At 42.1% G+C, this 21864-nt stretch overlaps 1 protein-coding gene across 1 annotated transcript; it reads left to right on the top strand.

Annotated features, from left to right (window-relative positions):
- Positions 1 to 497: 497 nt before the first annotated feature.
- On the top strand, positions 498 to 7906 carry nae1 (nedd8 activating enzyme E1 subunit 1). The gene is made up of 20 exons (XM_084013558.1): positions 498 to 580; positions 1049 to 1152; positions 1234 to 1294; positions 1396 to 1426; positions 1544 to 1615; positions 1851 to 1930; positions 2636 to 2745; positions 3455 to 3564; positions 3673 to 3735; positions 3867 to 3930; positions 4020 to 4111; positions 4250 to 4309; positions 4435 to 4568; positions 4740 to 4815; positions 5305 to 5344; positions 5865 to 5951; positions 6058 to 6150; positions 6358 to 6472; positions 6573 to 6622; positions 6731 to 7906. The coding sequence occupies exons 1-20, from the start codon at positions 531 to 533 to the stop codon at positions 6838 to 6840; spliced, it is 1602 nt and encodes a 533-aa protein (XP_083869684.1). The 5' UTR covers positions 498 to 530; the 3' UTR covers positions 6841 to 7906.
- The last annotated feature ends 13958 nt before the right edge of the window (positions 7907 to 21864 follow it).

Below are 21864 nucleotides of genomic sequence, written 5' to 3'. Positions count from 1 at the left end.
TTCGGTAGGCTAATGATTGAACGCGTTTGAGTCGTGTTTTTCTAGCAAAAAATGGATCTATGGATCCAAATGTTCAAATGTGAGGACTTCTCAGATTGAACTGACCTACATTTAGGTTTGATCTTAAAGAGAGAATGAGCAATTTGATGACATCACATTGATACAAACACATTTTAAGTAACTTTAAAAATATGTTATAATTCCTGCTCTGTTTGTCACACGAGTTCACAAAGTGTGTCAGTTTCAGCTCACCCCTTTAATTCAGTCTGAGATGTTAATTTGCCGTCTTTGTTGTCGTCCCTTCCTCTCTTTGGGGTCTGCGCGCGACACTGCCTCCATTAATTTATTTCATTTTTTACTCTGTGTCACTGTATGATTTACTTTGATATCAACACAATATGTATGCCTCGTGTGTGTGTTACAATTTATAACGAAAGTGCGCAGCGGATTTTTCACGCGAGCATTTTTGTGTCGAATCTGTCGTTGAGGAAGTAAAATGTCTCCGTGACGTCACTCACTGGAAAGATACCATGGCAGCAACCAAAGCCTCCAAAGAACAGAAATACGACAGACAACTTAGGTACATTTAAACTACATAGTGGATTTCGTACATAATTTAAATTCCTTCGGCTAAATGTCTATTGTCTGTTTTCATTTGAGAGGTCCAAGCAGATACGCTGGAGAGGCAGGAGTGCTAACGTTAGCCAGCGTTAGCTTGCTATTAGCGTTATAGTTCAAACAGCACGGGCGAGCTAACCCATTAGCTATGAGGTTAATGGGGGTGGGTGGCTCTGTTTATCTGTTTTGTTGTTTGCTTGCCCATACGAATGGCCAGCTGGTCTGGTGGCAGCCGTCACCGATATCATGTGCCGCTATTTCCACAGTGTTTAATAGTAAAACAAGTGTAGCAATACATGGCAGTCAATGCTATCGAACCTGTCATAGCAGTAGCTAGGTTAATTCTTGCTAATTTGCTCGCTGTGTTGATATAGCGGTTGAGGGTGAATTGTATCACTAGGTGGCAACACTTGTCCGTGTTATCTTGCAGGCTGTGGGGTGATCATGGCCAGGAGTCACTGGAGAATGCACACGTTTGTCTCATCAACGCCACAGCGACTGGAACCGAGATACTGAAGAACCTGGTGCTTCCAGGTACAACAGACGCTTGGACGTGGTAATGCTGCAGGTGTATGGAAGCGTCTTTCTGATTTAATTCAGTGATCTCTTTCTCAGGTATTGGCGCATTCACCATAGTTGATGGACACACAGTTTCTGGGGAAGATGTTGGAAACAAGTAAGACAGCATTTTTTATTATTGGTTTTCATAAATAGGTCAAAGCTTGAATTCATGTGTCGGTTTTACTTCATGGTTGACCTCTTGGTGTTGTCTTTCAGTTTTTTCCTGAGCAACAATAGCATCGGAAAGGTATGTCTTGCTGCAGTAAATTAATGTATGTGTTATGAACATATGCAAGTGCAAATAGTATTATTATGGAGGGTTGCAATGTATTTGTATGAGCCCTGACCTTTTTTGTTTCTGCAGAACAGAGCACATGCAGCCACTGAGCTGCTACAGGAACTTAACAGTGATGTCTCTGGAAACTTTGTGGAGGAGGTGGGTACTGTTTGATTTTCACATGCTACCACAGATTTACTTTCACATCAGTAATAATGTAACAAAAAAAAAGAAAAAAGAGCAGATTCAATACAAATATAAGAGAGGTCAAACATTCAAATGTTGCATTATATACAAATAGCTCTATGAATAAAATATGTATAAATATATATTGATGGTGTCATCACTCTGATGGTGACAGAGATCCCTCTTGTATTTTCTGTTGTGCCTGCAGAGTCCAGACAAGCTGCTGGACAACAATCCAGAGTTTTTCCACAGATTTACTATAGTGATTGCTGTCCAGTTGCCAGAAAGGTATGAGATCTAGTTAATCTTTACTCTTACATTTTATTGTCGGAACTAGAATTTTTACTATTATTTCAAAGAAATATCAAATGTATGTGTAGTCTAGCATGGGTGGAGCCTTGAGCTGTCTGGATGGGATTGATTTTAAAAATATAGTATCATAACTTTGTAACATAAAGTGAAATGGTAGTCCAAGAGTATCTAGCTGCTGTACTGTGAAATATTTCCAAGTGAAACAGGATAGATAGGCGGTATATAATGAATTTGATATGATCGTTGAAAAGTTTCTGCCAGCTAACTACCACCAAATTTCCCAATTCTGATTTATTTATTTATTCACACGGTGCTTTTGGTTGAAATTGGTTAGTAGCTCATTATATTTTGTTCATGCATTCATTGTCAAATAAGCACAATACGGGCGAGGATGTGATCTTAAAGGGTTAATAGATGTGATCTAAAAGCCATTTTAACCCTTTAAATCATGACTTTAAACTTTTAAAGACTGTTTTAACATACATATGTTTTTATGTTAGTAGGTTGGTGGCCAACATGGTGCTGATAATTGATTATAATTGGCGAACCCATTTACACCTTTAATTTTATAGACTTGTTTACTTCTTTTGTATAAACTTCTATATTTCAAATAGTTTGTTTTGTTATTGCTTTATTTTCTGTCCAGTTGACATGTCACATTTTTTTTCTAAAATCCAACAGCACATGTTTGAGGCTGGGCTCAGTTCTGTGGAGTGCCTCTGTACCTTTCCTAGTCTGCAAAAGCTATGGCCTGATTGGCTACATGAGACTGGTGGTTCAGGAGCATACAGGTTAGTTCAACAGCATTTTGATTCCATTTTTTCTTATTCATATCCCAACCCTTAGACTCTTAATTGGTTTTCTATTTATACACGGGTAAAGCTTTCAGTTGTCAGTGGAGCATGAACCCGTGAAATTGCAAATACAATACTGTGATGAATATAGCATGTAATAAATTACCATCTATAGTCATGAAGATTTACATAAGATTGTCGACATCTTATCTGTCTGTATCCACACTTTTTGCTTAATGGTTACATAAAATTAGATTTCTTAAAATTGTTTATCGACATTTGATTTAATTTTATTTATGGATATAGAAGACAAAACAATCCAAGGTACAAGGTGTAAAGTACATGACATAGAAAACGGAACAATCTCGCCAAACATCCACAGAATCCCTAAAACGATTGAGCAACAAAACAAAGGACATCCTACAAATGAAAAACAACAGCAATTAACATCACCACCCTGTCCTAATACTTTCCTTTTCTTCACAATCCATCTGTCCCAAAAGCAGAATCAAAAAGCACTAGAATAGAAGCAATACAAGGATAAGAAACATAATAAAATATAGAAAAAAAGCACAATAAATTTCATAGGAACAGTCTGTCATTTATTAATTGTTCACCTTACCCCAGAAATGAGATGTTGTTTAGTAGCTTCCCCTTTCATGATCATACGTTTGCCCTTGTGTTGTGACCATGCCTCTCTCCCCAGTGATTGAATCGCACCCGGACAATGCCTTGGAGGACCTCAGATTGTACAAGCCTTTTGCCGAATTCAAGAATCACATTGAGTCCTACGATCTTGACAGCATGGATAAGAAGGTGTGTTGTTTGGGATCAGCACATTTCTTTCTGCATACTAGTCATCTTAAACTACGCCAGCTTTACACAACTGATAGTGTTTCTTTCCATTCTCTATTTAATCTGTAGGATCACAGTCACACACCGTGGATCATCGTTGTTGCTAAGCACCTGGAGAAATGGCTCCGTGAGGTACAGTACGTTATCTTTGGTCTTCCCCGTGCCAAGATATCTGTCACATGCTCCATCACTGATATATATGCTCGACTCTGTTTGTTAGTGTTGCTGAACAATAAATTGTCACTCTACATTTGTCATTGCAGCATAACAGTCAGCCACCGAAAAATTACAAGGAGAAAGAGGCCTTCAGACAGTTTATCCGTGAAGGTACCTGTGGACCTCTAGATCGTAAATACCTACAAGTTGGGTCACTTGACTGTGTAATGCAAACGTATTTTGCGTTTGTGATTCTTTAGGGATCCTGAAGAATGAGAATGGTGTCCCAGAGGATGAAGAAAACTTTGAAGAAGCTATCAAGAATGTCAATACTGCGTTAAATCCAACCAAGGTGCCGTATTTCTTAGGTTTTTAGGAGTTATCTTGTGTCCTGGTCAACATATGTCACCTTTTTAAACCCCATTCAACCTCTTTTCTCTGGTGTCAAACTTAACAGTCACACCTAGTAACATCTCTTTCTTTCCTGCAGATTCCAAGTGCTGTTGAAGACCTCTTTACCAGTGAGCAGTGTAACAACATCACATCACAGGTATTGACTTTTCTCCCGAGACCTCGATTAAAAAATACACAGGTGCTTATATCATAGTTTCAGCAGTAGTTTTTGAGGTGATTACTCTTTTCAAATGGTTTGTTGTGTTGGTGCTTGTTTACCAGACTCCGTCCTTCTGGGTGATGCTGCGAGCTGTCAAGGACTTTGCTCTTAAAGAAGGCAATGGCAGTCTTCCTGTTCGCGGAAGCATCCCAGATATGATCGCAGACTCTCAGAAGTATATCAACCTTCAAAATGTGTAAGTGTGTGAAATATTGTGTGCTAGCTGTGTAGAGCACAAGAGCAACCGAGAAGTTCTTGGAAACTTTCTCTAATCCAGCATTAGATCCGCTTCTATCTTTCTCATCTAACTGTGCATAATTTAATGATGTAAGTTTGTGTTTGTGTTCATTATTGTGCTTTATTTCAGTTACAGGGAAAAGGCCCTGCAGGATGCAGCAGTTGTTTCTAAACATGTAGAATGTCTATTGCAGTCTGTTGGAAAGGTATGTTGTAAGCCCATTTGGTCCCCGAATGAAGTTAATTTAAGTTAGTCAATTTTAAGTAATATAGGGCTTTATTCAATCAATTCATTTCTACTCAAAATACATTTCATATCAGATGGAGTAGCTGAGACTAGGAAGAATTTGATTTGATGTATCACAGCAGAAACCTTTAAAACCAGTCTGAAAATATAGCTCTTATTGCCATGGTCAGGGCTAACAATAAGCTGCTAACGGTTAATATATGGACATCTGTCCAACAAATGGTGGTCAAGAGAAAATGTGTGATGCATTGCTCACAAAAAACTGTTATCAGTACTTTTTGTCGTCATTGTGGTTTATGAGTCAGTCTCGCAGCCATGGTGGGATTAAATTATGCATTCATAGATGTTTCCCTGAAATACTCAATTTATAAGTGAATCTTGCTCTACTTACAATGCATTTGACAAAAAAAACTGGATTTCCACTTAAATGACTTGTATTTTCTGCCAGCCACCAGAGAGCATCTCTGAAAAGGACATCAAACAGTTCTGTAAGTGTTAACTTTGTTTATTTAAATGAAATCACTTTGCTCAGCGTTGTGTTACGGGTAGCGGCTGGCGCCATGCTGTACATACTACATACTATATACAGCGGTTTCAGAGGCATTCGCATTTCCATAGGTTAAAAACAATCTCTACATCAAATAATGCAGCCTGATCTGATTATTCATGGTAATTAGTTTTATATCAACATACCCAATGCATGTACATACGTTAATATGCGTGAATGCATTTTCATTCACATTCCTCATGCAGTGTATTCATCATTTAATCGTGTTACTAATTTAGAGGCTCTTCAAAGTACCATGTCCGTCATGTGTTGCCATCATACAGCAGCGTTGCCTTTTCTGACTTCAAAAGTTTTCATTTCTTTGAGGATGCAGAGATTGTGATTTGTAATGCTGTCACTGTGTGTGCTCTTTGGAGGAAACTGAAAGTGAAGCATCATGTGTTCTGTTGCTTCACCTGCTATACGTTTATTGGTAACTCTGCGTTTCTGTTGGTGTCCAGGTAAGAATTCATCCTTCCTGAGGGTGGTGCGCTGCAGATCACTTGCTGAGGAATATAGTGTGGATTCGGTAAATAAAGATGAAATCAGTAAGTTGGAAGTACATTTATTTGATTAAAGAATTCTTCTGATCACACTGTGCAGTCTTGTTTATTTACCATTTTCCTTTAATTAATGATTGCTGTGTGTCCTCAGCCTCAAGCATGGACAATCCAGACAGTGAGATGGTCTTCTACCTCATGCTTCGTGCTGTTGATCGCTTCCATCAGCAGCACTCTCGCTACCCAGGTGAGGCCTAGGTTTATACAGATCTTGCTTTAAAGACTGAAACGCCTCTTTGTAACTGGCTTTAAACACATAATTGTCTGATTTTACTCTACCGAATGATTTGCCTTGTAAGATGTCTGTACATGATTTCCCCTGATGCTCGTGTACAGAAATAAAATGAGTCATTTCCCCTTTTCCTTTCTTTTATCACACGTCGTCTCTTACCAGGAGTATATAACTACCAGGTGGAGGACGACATCAGCAAACTGAAGCTCTGTGTGAACAGCCTACTGCAGGAGTACAGCCTCAACGTCAACATCAAAGACGATTACATCCACGAGTTGTAAGTTCCGTTGGATTTACTGATTGGTGTCAATGATGAAGACTGCCGAATAATTAAGAACATTGTTTTTTCTTTTCTTTTACCCATTCATAACCTGCAGCTGTCGATATGGTGCAGCAGAGCCACACACAGTTGCTGCATTTTTGGGAGGTAATAGCACAAGCACTCTTCAGATACTTAAGGACAAAGCAAGTCTTACCTTTACGGTGCTGATGAATCCAAGCTGTATATTTATTCTTCTCAATGATGTTTCTTTAGGATCTGCTGCTCAAGAGGCCATCAAGATCATCAGCCACCAGTTTGTGCCCTTCAACAACACTTTCATTTACAACGCAATGTCACAGACCTCCGCTACCTTACAGCTGTGAATACAGTTATGATCCTGAGTTTGCTTACATAAATTATCAGAGAAAACGGCAAGATCAAACGTGTAGAGCCCGGGAAGGTTTACAGTAGTTTTTCAAAAACCAGGGGGAGACAAAGAAGGTCACTATACTTCCAAGTGAGTTCAGGAAAAAGGAAACAACCACAACAATGGAGCACAACCACCAGGAGATGTTCATAGAATATTATTTTGAGATCGGTCTCAAATATATAGACACTAAAACATTGTTACAAAATTCGCACTGCACCAATGGATTCAGTCTAAATAATTTCTATCTATTAAACATATGGTTAAAGTCAATATGCCTAAATCAGTCTGTGACTCTTACAGCATGACATCCCTGCCATATTAGAAGGCAGCAGGACACGCGTGTTAAGAAATCTGCAGCGTGTGAGAAGTGCCGTGACAGAGCTCTCGTCATGCACGGCCGTCAACTGTTTACCTTCTTAAAATCACCTGATAACGGCACCAGGCTGCTACGATTTAACTATACATCAGGCTGAGCAGACTCGATGTACTGCTTGTTTACAAAGGAAAACATTGCAAAACTAAAGTGCCATCTCAACTCATTGCAGTGCAAAGGCTGTTGTTTAGAGTGAGATACATTAGAATTATTGCTACAATTCCCAATATATCCTCCCAGGCTCTGTACAAAAATGTAATCTAAAGTGAAATTAGGAAGAAACATTGCATTTTTATCACATTTGAACAGAAATACTGGCAATGTGTGCCTAACACCCCCGTGTCATGCCGAAAAAGGTCCGGACTCTTTAGACTAACTATCCTTGAAGGCGGAGAAATCAGTAAACCCCCCCACTTTTGTTTTTCTCCAGACATTTTTTTGTGGCAGACGTCATTAAACAAAGCTGGAACTGAAACTAACACATTTCAAAACTATCATTTAGAATTTTTCATCTGTGAAAAGCCACGTTCAATGATGATAATGTAGCAGCACTTTGTATACTTTAAACTGTCTCGTCTTCATTGTATTGTATTTGGAACAGAGTAAAAGATGCTGTAATCAGTGTTTAACTCTCCCGCATTGTTATTAAATATTGAATATTTAACCTGAACTTGATCCTTTTTATTCCAAAGATGAAGTTGACACTTGCTCCCAACTTTTTGGCTTGCATGATTTCACATCTGTTCAACTACAGTCTGGCAAACAAGCGGCCATCACTTGTGGACTTGTTTAATAGTTGAAACAAGGAGTACACAGTAATGTAGCATGTGACTTGCTCCCATGCAGTTGGGAGTTGATGACATTCTTTTATTCAACACCAGAGGGCACTCTTCCATGTTTTACTATTCACAGTAAAATGAATAGATCAACATGTAGTTCCAAGTATATTTCACATATCTGTTGGTTGACCGATTCCTGACCATACCTAATCAACTGACGATATCAGCTGTGGGATGTTAACACAAAACCTGCAATGTTACATATTAACCAATGTGTCTCAATGGCGGTCTTGAGGTGCCTTCGAGTGTAGAGGCGACTGGTCTTGGTAATGACTATGATCTACAAGGCAACAGAGTCCTGCTAGAGAATTATGTTATGAAGGTCATTGTGATGTAACTGTTGGGCAGGCTGAAGTTTGTCTTTTTTCTCCTTTAGTTTTTGGCAGAATGGAAATTTGCCCTCAGCAGATCCTTTCCTTTCATCCCCCCCAGCTCTCCCCATGCAGCGATCTGTCTCACATTCTCACACACAACCACCCACCCTCCCTCGGTCTCCCTCCGTCTGAGAAAGGATAGAGCCGGTTGCCAAGAAGTACTCTGGCCATTTTCTAAATGAAGATTTTGTCCACTGCCTTAAAGATTATCATGTGTCCATCCATCCACCATTCCCTCCTAAGATTATTGTGTCGTCACAGTGCCAGGTTTATTAGGCCAAACCAGACAGTTTTTCTTTTTGTCAAGTCAGAGACTGGAAAAAAAGCTTCCAGCTCAGTCAAATCATATAAATAATGTCATCATAGTTCAACTCTGTGCCTCTGCAACCATTCGCTCTGTACAGTCTCAGTCCTGCCAGCTTTTCTTCCTTCTCCCACTTCTGTCTGTATGCCCCCCTTAAATAAGGAAAACACTGAAGGAGTAGGGTTTCCTTTAAAGCAAACTAAATATTTACATTATTTGAACAATGTGTTATTGGTCATTTCATCCCTTAGTTGCATAAGACGTGTGATCACCTGACCAATGGCAGTGTTTCCCTGGGTGTGTTGAAGCAAAGTTCTGGATCTTCACTGCTTTTGAGCCCCTTCATACTCCGAAGCATTATTTGGTTAACTTTTATATATTCAACCTCTACTCCCTCTCTGGCTCTTCTTTCCAGCAATGAGACACTGCAGAGGGGCCACAAGGTCAGATTTAGATGAGTACGTCCAGCCAATTTGTATACAGCTGTGTCAACATCCCAACATATAACATTCAGTGCCGACAGTTTTAAACACCAGGATGGCTTCAGTTACGGCCCTGTATCTGCTTCACTCTCATTCCTGAGAGGAACCCTGTAACCATCACTCTTGTCAGGGTGGTTACTCACAAGAGATAACACAGGGAAAACAGGCCAGATGCAAACATTCTGAGGACCATTTACATTTTCTAAAAAATGAAGACAGAGGACATGAGAGAAGAGTTTTTAACATTTTAATAACTCTCCTCTCCTTGTCGACAGAGAAAATTAATTAATGGGGAGGATTTAAAAGATGCAAACATGCAATTTGTTGAATAGAGTACAAAATACGTAACAATTAATGCATGTATGTAGTTAATTGCAACGCTATGGTGAAAAACTTTACAGTACCTCAACACAAATGAATAGTTGAAATCATGCAGTTTAGTGTGTTAAACATGGTGGACAGTGTAGTGTGTTATTGTTCACTGAAACCAGTAGAGCAGCTCCAGTAGAGTTGTAGGCAAACACATTTGTTTCTCAGTCACCTGCTAGTCTGATTGTTGTTTTTCTCTCTGTTTTTGAAAGTAAATGCAATGTTATTTGTTCTTGGTTCTTGGTGGAGTCGTCATATTTAAATACATGGCTGTTTCCAACGAGGGACACGTGTCTGTATTATGTAATAAGTCAAGTGTATATGAGTCATGTTTCAGTAATGAGCAGGTTCATGCTTTCTTACCATGTGGCTGCTATTTTCCTCTTAGAACTAATGGACAAATTAAACACTTAAACGTACATTTGAACACATAGAAGTTGACCTTGCTTTTAAAAGAAAAACCTCTCAAGAAATACTTTTAAAATGTTCATTTCCTTTCAGTTGTGTCATGCGACACTGAACTGATTCCCTCATTTCAAATTGATTGGTTCCTTACCCTTATCTATATTACGGCTATATATTTGTTATATCTCTGGACCTGTCGTTTTCTAAGTAAGCCTCATGGCTAGTGCATGCCTGCAGGTCATGATTTCAGGGCTATAAAGCACACAGCCCCTCAACAGTTCCTTCATTACATCGTATGTTTCTCTTGTGGTCTCAAGATCTCTAGAACAAGCAACACAGTTTAGAGGGAAGAGGCGGATGGTTCAAATCAAGAAGAGAAGAGAGACTTTAAAATGAGCCTATGTAACTTTTGGTGACAGAACGACATTAGTGCAACATTCTAATATGTGGTGTATAAGTAGAGAAGATGTAGAAAGTCAACGAACTGACTCGTGTCACTTACACAGCGTGTATCTAATGGTTGCTAATTAGCCACGAGCTACTGGTTATAAGTAAGACCGCCGCAGAAACAAGATTTGGTTTGTTTGTTTTTCTGTAAGTGTCTTTGAGTTTGCAAAAGCACTATAAAAATGAAATGTATTGTTATTATTAAGATGTGAACACAAAGAAAGCCATCACTTTTTATGTTGATGCGGCACAGTTGTTACATTAGCAAAGAGTTGCTTATTTGCACATCCAGCAGATATTGAATCACATTATTATTTATTTACAGTTGTTCTCAGTGTTGCGGTCCGCCTCTAAAAGTGGTCTAAGTCATCGGGGAAATATCGGGCTCTTTAGCTGCTCGATGCTCCACAACGTCGCAACTTGGAACGGTGCAGTCGGACGTCCTGTTAAAGCCGCATATTCAGATGATAATTCTCTGTAGGTTCGTCACTACAAGCGACCCCCTTCACGTTCAAGTGTTTTCACTTTGTTATTTGATACATTGTCATCATAAAAAAAAATATTGATTGCAGCTGCTTTCAGGAAAATTATATCCGTGACAGCTGAGTCCCTATATGATTTCTTGATTGACCTCAGAAATACGATGGAGTTGGGAGTGAAAATGCCACTAATAGAAACAAGATGTAAATTCACATTTTCCACACGTCCGTGCTCATGTCTCTACTCTGCCTCCTCTGTTACATCCATGTATTATCAAGCCTCCAGTCTCCAGGTTTGGCTTGTAACTGCTTTATCTTAAAGCCACAGGAGAAGCCGGACAATAGATCATGTGTGTGTGTGTGTGTGCCCACTTGTGTGTGTGCGCTTGGTCGTTAATGCTAAAATCAATCAGTAAATCAGAGGCACCGCCTGCAGAAGGGCCACACTGCCAACAATGATTCTCCCCGGACGCTTCAAGCCATAACAGGAGAGACTCGGGGGGGAGGGAACTGGATGAGTCATCTTTGGGAAATAAAGGAAATAGCACAGTAAAGGTGGCGGGCTGATGGTCATATCTCCCACAAGGACGAGTATGTCCCCCATACGACTGGATAAAAGGTTGTATTTTACAAACAAAGACTGAAGGCAGCAAAAGGCATGAGGAGGTTGAGGGCGATGTCTTCTGATGGCTCATGGATGTTAGTTTGAGCCATTTACCTGGCTGGGGTCCAACTAGTTCACCTCCTCAAGAGGCCCAAGCTGAATTAAAACCGGCCTGCCAGAGCAGAGTGGAGTATTCAGTGTGTTTGCTTGGAGACTGCAGGAGGCCGGCATACTTTAAACCTCTCAGGGGTCTGCTGAGGGCCTCTCCATTCTTCCTACAAACAGATGGAGCTGTGGCTGAGGAATGTATATGTACAATACATATAGACCTTAATGGAAACGAAGGAGAGGCGCGGACAATGCAACAGTTTGGTCACCGACACCGTCTGCATTTAAACCCGATAAATGCAAGCGATTTGCCCGAATGAGTGAGAACTTAAATAGTATTTAGAAATAATGAATTAGTACCACGGTAATGGACACTTCAGCTTGTCGCAAGTGGTCCATAGGCTTTGTGAGGGGTGGAGCCGTCCCAGCTGCTAGACCTTAATGGATATATGCTTTCCAGATGCATTGTTAATGATTTCACGTAGCACACAGAGACATAGGACAGTTGCTATCCAGTTCACTGATTGAGGAGGAGATATGATGGTGACCTCTGCTAAAAGTGGAAGGTATTTGAAGACCAATCCGACTCTCTCTCCTGCTTGTGTTCAGTATCAATATAGAATGCAATGTATATATAGAGAGAATGTGTACAGTACAGGAAAATACAGTGCATGCACACATACAAGCAAGCATGCAGGGAGGAGACACGAAGGGGTGTGTGTGTGAGCTGCATTCCCAGCTTCGCAAAACAAACACAGCTCAGATCATGTGTGCCGGAGTTGTTGACAAAAACCTCCTCGTGGAGATGACAGCGACGAAGCTGTAGATCCCTGCACTCACTGGAGGATTGGTTCCAGGTTCCTTACCTTATTGTCATCAAGATATTCTGCCTTTTAAGACTCAGACAAACACGTCGTTTGTGATCCGAGTGGAGCTGAGGAGAGAAAATAACAGAAAAACATGCAGTTGTGTGTGTGATGTGCATGTAAAACGAGCTACTGTTCAACATGTCTGACACGCGGGCCAGGTGAGATAACATTGATGTCATGTGATTGCATGAATTTGATGTCAGCTGAGTTTTGTGGCTGCGGTTTCTTCAACCATCTGAGGTTTCAAACATTTTTCACGGCAGACCTTCTGACATGTCACAGGTATAAATAACATCATTAAAGATGGCTGAATTCCATTTAGCTCCTTCAGTTTCGGGGTCCTTTATAGTGCGATTTGGCACACTGGGCAGGGACGTCGTTAGGGTTATTAGTTTCACCTGCTTCCTGTTGAGAATAGGCAAAACGCCAGCTGTGATCTAATTACATCAAATCTCAACCGCATGATGTCCTAAATCTTACAGGGATTCAGAAATATCTGTCGGGGTCATACATTAGTAATCTTCTCTGATTGTGCGTGTTATTGTATTTTGGGTGAAGAAAGGGGGGGGCTAATTGGTTTATTGGTCTGTACACATCATCTGGATTCATGTTCCATTAGCCGCCAGGCCTTCGGAGAGTCTGGAAGTCGGCATCTCCAGATGGGGTCAGAGATCCAGTCCCCCCAGGGAGACCTGGGTGTCATGTTACACTCCTCGTATGCACACTTGCAGGCACACATACATCAGTGTGAGCACATAAAGGGCCGCAGGCAGCCACACCGATGTACAGTATTTAGCATATTTGAATGCCTCGTGAACCCAGTTAAACAAAACACGAGCACGTTGGACTTTCAGCTCATGCTCATATATCTTCCTATCTTTAACGGAAGCGTGTAGAAAGTATAGTACTGTGACAGTATTGTACGTGAGAGGATGTTTACTCCTATCTGTTCCTTTTGAAGAACATGAACGTGCTCCAGAATAAATTCTCCAGGTGCCATTCTTATCTCTGTCGTCGTACTCTGACATTCTCCTCATCGCTGAGATCAGTCGGGAACCAGGCAGCTGGAATTCCATCCCGGAGTAAAACACAACTTTCCTCTGTGCTGCCGTGCCTCTGTGTGTTTTATGCTTTTGCCAGATATTCATCTATCCTTGTGAGGAAGAGACAAATAATTTCCTTACCTCCACAAACTACTATCAGTTCCTGTGTCAAGTTTGCCCCACAAGGAATTTTCTGCAGATCTGAAGTCTTTCTCAGGACCTCGTGAAAGTAAAAAGCCTGCACGCGTTAATCTACGTCTCCACTCATTTTTCAGGACGAGCATTAATGAGGACCACCTGTTTGGTGAACACTGAAAAGCACCAAGAGGGGGGAACTATGTCAGCAATGTGGGCAGTTTATGGAGGTTCCAGGTGGTGTTGTGGTTGTGTAGGATTTGCATGATGGATATTGTTGAAGTTATACACCGTCTTGCGTCGGTTTTGCTTTCTGCCGCTCATAAAGCACGCTGTGTACATCCAGAGGGGGGTGTGTATACGTGTGAGAGAGAGGGATGAGCTCCACAGGGGAGTGTTTATGAAAAGGACATGTTCAGGGTGAATTCCTCAGATAAGTGACATGGCCTCTTTCTGTTCTGGATGGAGGAGAGCGGAGCACACCACGGGCTGTATATGGTAAACCTCAGGAACACAAGCGCAAACTGCATCTCATTGGCTCGGAGCGTGCCGAGAAAGTGGGTTGTAAAATGTGTGATGCAATTCCACTACTGCGGGGCCCGTCTCCAAAAGAATCGGCGTAATATCGGCCAAAACACGATCTACCAGATGTGTTCTACGCTAGGAAAGCTGTGGAAAAGGTTTCAATTTATAACAAATGGCATCCGCTAACAGCAAGGTCAAAATCTCCCACGTCGACCCGCCCACTGTGGGAGGGGGCAAATCAGCTGCATGGGGCCCTATATACGTGGTGTCAGGCTCAGTTCAGATCACAGCATTCTTCAGATTCCTGCCTGTAATTATACTGGCAGGTCTGATTCAGCTTTATATTTTTATCGACAAACTGGGAGGGTGCTGCTGATCTTCCTCAGATCCGTCTAAAGGTTCACACACAACAGAGGACAAGCAGCTTTGTGAGGGGGAAACAGAGGCCCCCATCCAGCCCAAGCACTTTCATAACCAAAACATTTGGAGCATAAATATCGCCTTTACTGTGCGAGGCCTGGGTTTGTGTGTACACATGACTTTTATGTGCGCACATGTGTGGGTGCATATAGGCGTTTAGAGGTTGCATGGCGCATGCGTTAATGTTTGTGCTTTGCATGTGTCAGCAGGCCAGTAGATTCTCGATTGAACCACAGACGGCCATAAACGCAGCAGTGTGCCTGAGTGGAGGAGGAGGAGGAGGAGACCGGGAGAGGGAGAGGAAGGGGGTAAGCTCAACAGGGGAGCGTAACAAATATGTAGTGTCTAATCCTCTCATTAGACAGCAGGGGGTGTGTGGCGCAATCAGATTCAAGTGGAGGGTCGCACTGCCGTGTTAGGCGACTGAGGCCTGGCAGAGTGCTTGGGGAAGATGTCAGTTGCTGTAAGAATATTATCTAATGTGCACACACACACACACACACACACACACACACACACCGATTCAGTTTTTTTGAGCCAACAGATTCTCTGTAAATACAGAGCTGCAGGCACAAACATGCTGACGAGTGAATCTGAGCTGCTGATGCAACAGTTACCTCGTTTCCACAGCAGCTCCGTCTCCCCAACATCTCTCTCTCTCTCCTTCACTGTCAGGCTTGAAAAATAACTTAATATCACGTCAGTCTAAAATCACTCATAGATTTTCCACATAAGTTGATAACAAAGTGTCGTATTCAGCCAGTTCTGGAAAAAGTCATAGGAATTAGTTTAAAGTTTGACATTCAGGGAAATATTTTAGGAAATAGTCCAAATAGTCCAGCATATATTGGCCCATGCAAAAAACACAAAGGTGGACACTTTTTACAGATTAAAGAGTCAGTCAGGTTATTCCTTTTAGACAAAGCCAGCCTTGCTGTTCCTAGTCTTATGTTAGCTAACAACAAATTAAACCAAACTAACTGGCTGCTGGTTGTAGATTCATTTTACAAATCGTATGAAATTCTCATCCAACTCTCTGCAAGAAAGCAAAGAAGTGTATATAGACTGTTCCTTTGAAGGAAACTTCTGGTTTATTCAAATTTGGATCCTGAAAGGTTTGTCTCTCCTTCCCAACATTAATTACACTGCGGTCCTAATGGTCGAGATCTTGCAACACATGAGCAACGCTAAGAGGGAAATCACATGGGGCAAGAGGCATGAGCAGTCAGATGATGCTCCTGATTTATACAAACCCACAAATCAGTCAAACTTCTTTGGAAGAAAAATGGTCTATTCCCCTTTGAATAGTGTTTCCCTCCCATAGAAGCACAGTATACGCCACTGCCTTCCATGGTTTGTGGTTATGTTTAGGCCTCGCAGAGATAACTGCTGGTCCGGGTTAAGATAAGGGGAAACATTAATCAATGGTTCAACAGACTTTGGCACAACACATTGTAAACATCCATCACAAGTTTCAGACTGGCTACTCTGGTCTGCCATACCTGCTATATTCATGTCCTGTGTATTAGATGGTTTATTACCAAATTTGGAAGTAGTGGAAGGCAGCTTTTGTCGCCTTAAAACAGAGCTGGTTGTTTCCCCCTGTTTCCAGTCTTTATGCTGAGCCATGCTTACCAGCTCCTTGATATAGCTGCATAATAATAGACATGAAAGTAGTATCGATTTGTCACGGAACGCAAATGGATTTCTCGGAACGTCAAAAATATCTCACAGGGGTCTTCAAAAGAGACACTTTTGTTCTTCACCGAGTCGTTTTCACCACAGAAAATCCTCGAGGAACAGGACGACTTGAGTTGTCTACAATGTCTGCCTGCCTTTCCTCTCCCATTACAAGCATCCCCCCCCTCACCCCTTCCCCTCTTACAGGCACGCTTTGAAGAAAAACACAGGACGTCTGATCTCAAAGGAGTGTTTTACATTCCATGTTCTGCAGCAGGCTGCGTCGGAATAATACTTTGTCTGTCGAGTTTTCTGCAGTAAGATCTTGTTAGTTAAGCTGGTTAATTAGATGTAATCTCATATTAGTGTGAATTTACAAATGCACGCTGTGTGTTACGCTACTTGCCCACTTCTTTTGCGCATGCACTTGTGTAATCTTATCATTCTCCTTAAGCCTGCTGTGTTCAATAAGCAGTGCAGTAAGGGTCAGGGGTAAAGCCAGCAGCTCGCACTGGTAGCCGTACGGCAAAAATATGAGGGATAACTTCTTGTTGTTTTTCGGAAAGAAACTTATTGCGAACCTTTCTGGGAGGTTACCTCTTTAGAGTTACACACACATGCACACACACACACACACACACTCACGCACGGCAACTCTCCTCCCACCTCACTCCCTCTCTGCCTTCCCTTGAGCATCAGCTGAGTTGGCTGTCTTGCTAAGTAGTGCCAGAGAGGCTGTTCCTTCGTTGCCTCTGAATGTCAGTAATAGTTTGGAGTGATGGTGCGTTCCCGTCCCGCTTTGCCTGACACTTCTCCATCAGGAATTCACAGCAGTGGTGGATCTGGGTCACGTCCCAGTGCCCGGTGCTGAGTCACTCTGCTGGCTCTACCTGTTCCAGAGGCTCACCAGTCCGGTTTGCCGGGGAACAGAACGTTAGAGCGCAGCAGCACAGTGAGGGAGGGGAGGGAGACCCGTCTTCATTGTTCACTCAACCACGCCTTTCCTCTTATCTCATGCGTATACATCCGCTTTACCTCGAAACTCTCACCTCATTGTTCTCCTTTCATTTCTTATCACTATCAGGCAATTGACTTCCAATCACAAGATATATTTAAGGTATGTCAATCTCATGCTGTATGTGTCTTTATTTGACATTTTCCCCAATACACATAATGTTTGACCAATCTTGCAACATACTGTACAAGCCATGCCTTACGACATGAGATAATTTCCTCTCCTGTTAATTTTGACACATTTCACCCATCGAAACTAACAGCAGTGCAAAATGTATCCGCAATTTAGGATGCTATGTTCATTTGTGTAATATGACGCTGCTTCCCTTTATGACGGATCCCTGGCTTCTAACCATTAACCCTGAACCGATCATGGGGTTGGAAGTAGAGTGAAGTTACTGTGGAAAGGTTTCTTCATCCTTTAAAATAAGATCCTGAGTGACAAGAATATATCCGTTAGTGGACTCTTGTCAATGGTTTCCATGACCTGGATGATGGAAAACCAACACTGTCAAATGATTAGCCTGCTGCACCCAGTAACCAGCAGAGACGTTGTTGATTCTCACTGAGCGCAACTCGCACATAAGGTGTAACATGTAACATGAGAAGTGGACCAGAGAGCGTTACACATTACTGCAACACAAGCTCTTGACAAGCATTTATAATCCACATATGGCAGTTTGATTTCTCTCCACATGAAAAACAAAAGGTGAGAGTGATCAGGCAAGCAGAGGCATCAAGTAACCAGGACATTATGAATACTTTCCACAGCTGCTCAAGCAAAATGTCAACATGACCTCTTGGCGCTGTCAGTTGAAAAAAATATCTGAAAAAACTCAGAAAAAAAACTCTGGGCTATTAAATTATTCAATATACAAAAATGTTTTCATACGGTTTAATTTGCAACAAGCACAGCCCTCAAAAACAGAGCTTGCCCATATGTCACAAATAGGTCACCCATTGAGTGAAAAAAAGGTCAAAACGTACGTTTTCACACTTGATATCCTCTCTGTATCAGATTGTGCACGAACATGTCCACACCAGTCAAATAGTATCGCTGTAAGGACACAGTGATCCACTGAATCCCCACCCTTCACCACCGCCTGGGGTGCTTTGTTGCTGCCTGCCAGTCATTCTGCAGGGTCTCTCTCACATGTCGCTGTAGGTTGGAGTGTGTGTGCAGAGAGTACAAAGCAGCGAGGCGCTGCCAGTGCCTGCGTGGTGGACATATGGCAGTGCTGTGGGCCGGGGGCATCTTTGGGGGTGTAAACACGGGGCACCGGGTGTATTATACATGTGTGTGTTTGTGTACATACGGTATGTGTGTGTGTATGGGATGAATCTATGACAAAGTTAAGGGATTTAATGAGGCATGCAGGGGGTCAGCGACAGAAGGAGGTCCCGGCACTCGCCCAGTGATTCTCCGTGAGAGCATCAGAAGGAGGGGCCAGTTTGAAGTCCTTGATGCTCTAATACAATAAGAGCCCCCCTCCCCACCTTCCTCGAAACCCACACTTTCCATCTCAGTCCTTTTGTCCAACTCCTTTACTCCAGTGTCTCTTTCATGGACACAAGTGCGCAGACGCAGTCGCCAAAAATACTGTTTTTTTTAATAAGTGTATTATGATATATGGGCAAGTGCACAAAGAGGATGAATAGACTATGGGCTCTGTTGGGTTGTGTGCGTTGGTGGGGGTGGGGTGTTGATGTGTGTATGTGCTGCAGGGATTCCTTTTTTTATGAGTCCTGCCTGCCTCATTCTGGAAACATAGCTGGAATGTTGTCTTGTACACAAAATGAGTCATGCACAGAATGCTCATCTTGAAATGAAAAAAGCCAATGAAATGGTGTATGGTAAATACATAATGGCTCGCCTGTGGGAAATCGCATGGCCGTAACATGGTATAATTCATATGGAGCCTTCCTCCTATAAGGGAGCTAGTGTTATTTCACAAATGATCATTGTGTTGTAGGACAGAAATTTGGTCAGAGTTCTTGTTTATGATTACGGTGGTTAAACGGCGGTGTAATTCCCCCTTCCACTGCAAAATTGTAAATGCCTATTTGTTACCAATTTGGAAAGGAAAAAAATCCCACCATCGCTCTACATTTCTCCCTCTCTGCTGACATAACTAGACGTGAAAAGCCGGGATGACGATCTGCCACGGCACTTCAGAGTCCTCCGCAGTTAAACAAATGTTGACAGGCCAAGACAAAAGGAACACAAAGAACAGTCTACAGCTGATGTAAAACAACATTCAGATTCATTAGGATGTGCATGAATTCAGTTGGAGAGATGATGTCATACCTTTTTTTTTTTTCTTTCTTTTTTCCCCCCTAATTTTTCTGGAATGCATTTCTGGAGCATTTCTTTCTTTCCAGTTTGAATGTGGTGCTGGCTTGTCTCAACCACTGTGTTAAAACACACGTTTGTGACATTAATGCGTAAATTGTTGTGGCTTTAGTGAGATTTTGCCCAAAATATGAACATTTTTCAAATTTGTCAAAGCGTGCTCTTGAAAAATATAACCATAAGTGAAGGCCTTCATCAACGCTTGTGTAGGTGACTGCTGTAGCTCCGTGACTGCTGCTCATGTGCCTGCAGCAGCTGGACTGTAGGTGACAGATGCTTAAGCTGCTATTTCCAGTTGGCTGTTAAGCAAAACATTTCCACATCTACCTGCCACTGAACAATCATCAGTGTCTCATATACTTTAGTCTCTACGGGAGTGTATTGTGTATCGCGAGAGTCAAAGAGAGAGTGGGGTTAAGAAACACTTACATATAATAGCATTTAAAATAACAGATATCTGTGTGTGTGTGTGTGTGTGTGTGTGTGTGTGTGTGTGTGTGTGTGTGTGTGTGTGTGTGTGTGTGTGTGTGTGTGTGTGTGTGTTCATTGGAGAAGAATGTGGCATTTCAAGCTGTCATACCAGTAAGCCCCTTTGTCAACTTGCCTATAATAATGTGGTCCTACACTTTCCCCTTTTCATAGTTGGCTTAACGTTGCGTTCAGTGCTTGTTGTGTTCAACGTAACTTGACCCACCAAACCCCATCGCTTGTAAAACTTCCCATAATACCTGAATGGACAATCTCACGGTATTAAGGTGGTACCACACATTCCCGTGTCAGGTTTAGTTGGAGGGTGAGAATCTGCCAGGTAACACCAGCTAGACGGGAAGGTTCATATTCAGCCTGCCATCCAATCAGGTCAACCAAACAGCTGACAAGTCAGCCGGTGTGCCAAGCTGTCAGTCATCCAGACGGTGTGCAGGTAGTGGAGAGGATGGATGGGTAACTGAAGATGGAAGAAAAATGATTCTGCAACCTGTCAATGACCTTAACATCTTTATCTACAGTGATGACCCATCACTGTAGTTATTGTTAAAACATGTCTAGATGGAAATTATTGTGGCGTTCAAACAACTAACCTCACGGTGAGGGTCAGGGGAAGGGGAAGGGTCAAGGTGAAATAACAAACATGTCTGAATACTAGACATAACCCCGGGGCTGTGGAGTCCAAGGTAAACACTTAAACACTCATCCTTAGCCCTGATCTGTCACCTTACGTTTCACTGGGCTACATGAACATTCTGTACTGGCGCTTACCGAACACTCACCTTCAACATTAATCACTAATGCATAATTGAGTATGAATGGAAGTCAGGACTGGTTGCATAACAGAATATCCTGCTTGAATAGCTTTCAGAAGGATGTTATCAGAGTTGACTTCTCTGCTTGTAAGAAAACGACTACCTCTTTCAAGCACACACACACACAGACACAGGTTTGTACTTTTGTACCTGTGAGGACCCTCGTTGACATAACGCATTCCATAGCCGCTAACCCTAATCTCGACAGCCGCCGCTATACTGACCCAGCCCCTCACCTTAACCTCAAGCTAAGTCTTAACCTCCAAACATTCCTGAAGAGGAAAAAGACTGGCTCGCATGTTATCATGTTAATATCCCCAAAAACATCCTTACCGTCCACATGTAAAAGTGGAGAGTAAGAAGGCGAGTCACTGTGCCAACAGGTTGGAAAAGACCTCAAACATGAACCCTTGCAGACTCTGAAGGATCGGTTTCTCCCTCTCCCCCCATTTCTTCATCTTTCCTCCGTCCTTCAGTCTCAAACATACAGTAAAACCCTTTCTCTCTGCCCGCCCCCTTACCTTTTCCTCTCTCTCTCTCCCTGTCTTTTCCATGCCCTATCCCTGCTGTCTTCAAAGTGCCAGAGGTCATTTCATTTCATGTTTAAATAATTCACCAGGGGCTATGCAGTCAGTGCACAGTGGCTGTCTTAAACAAGCAGCGGCTTTGATTTAGCTCTGTCACCGGCGGCACAGTGAAGGTCATCTCTCCCCAGTGGACACTCCTCTGCAGCCACGGTGGCTGGGGCTGAAACAATTTACAGCTGGAATTGTATTACAAGGACACAAACACTGTGATAGTATTTTTTGATATAAGAATAGAATAGCCATAAGTGCTTTCTGTCTTCATTTTT

This window comes from Eutrigla gurnardus (genome assembly GCF_963514095.1).
Source record: "Eutrigla gurnardus genome assembly, chromosome: 1".
Taxonomy (NCBI): Eukaryota; Metazoa; Chordata; class Actinopteri; order Perciformes; family Triglidae; genus Eutrigla; species Eutrigla gurnardus.
Note: the sequence above shows the minus strand (reverse complement) of the source record. Positions and strands in the feature narration are given on the sequence as shown.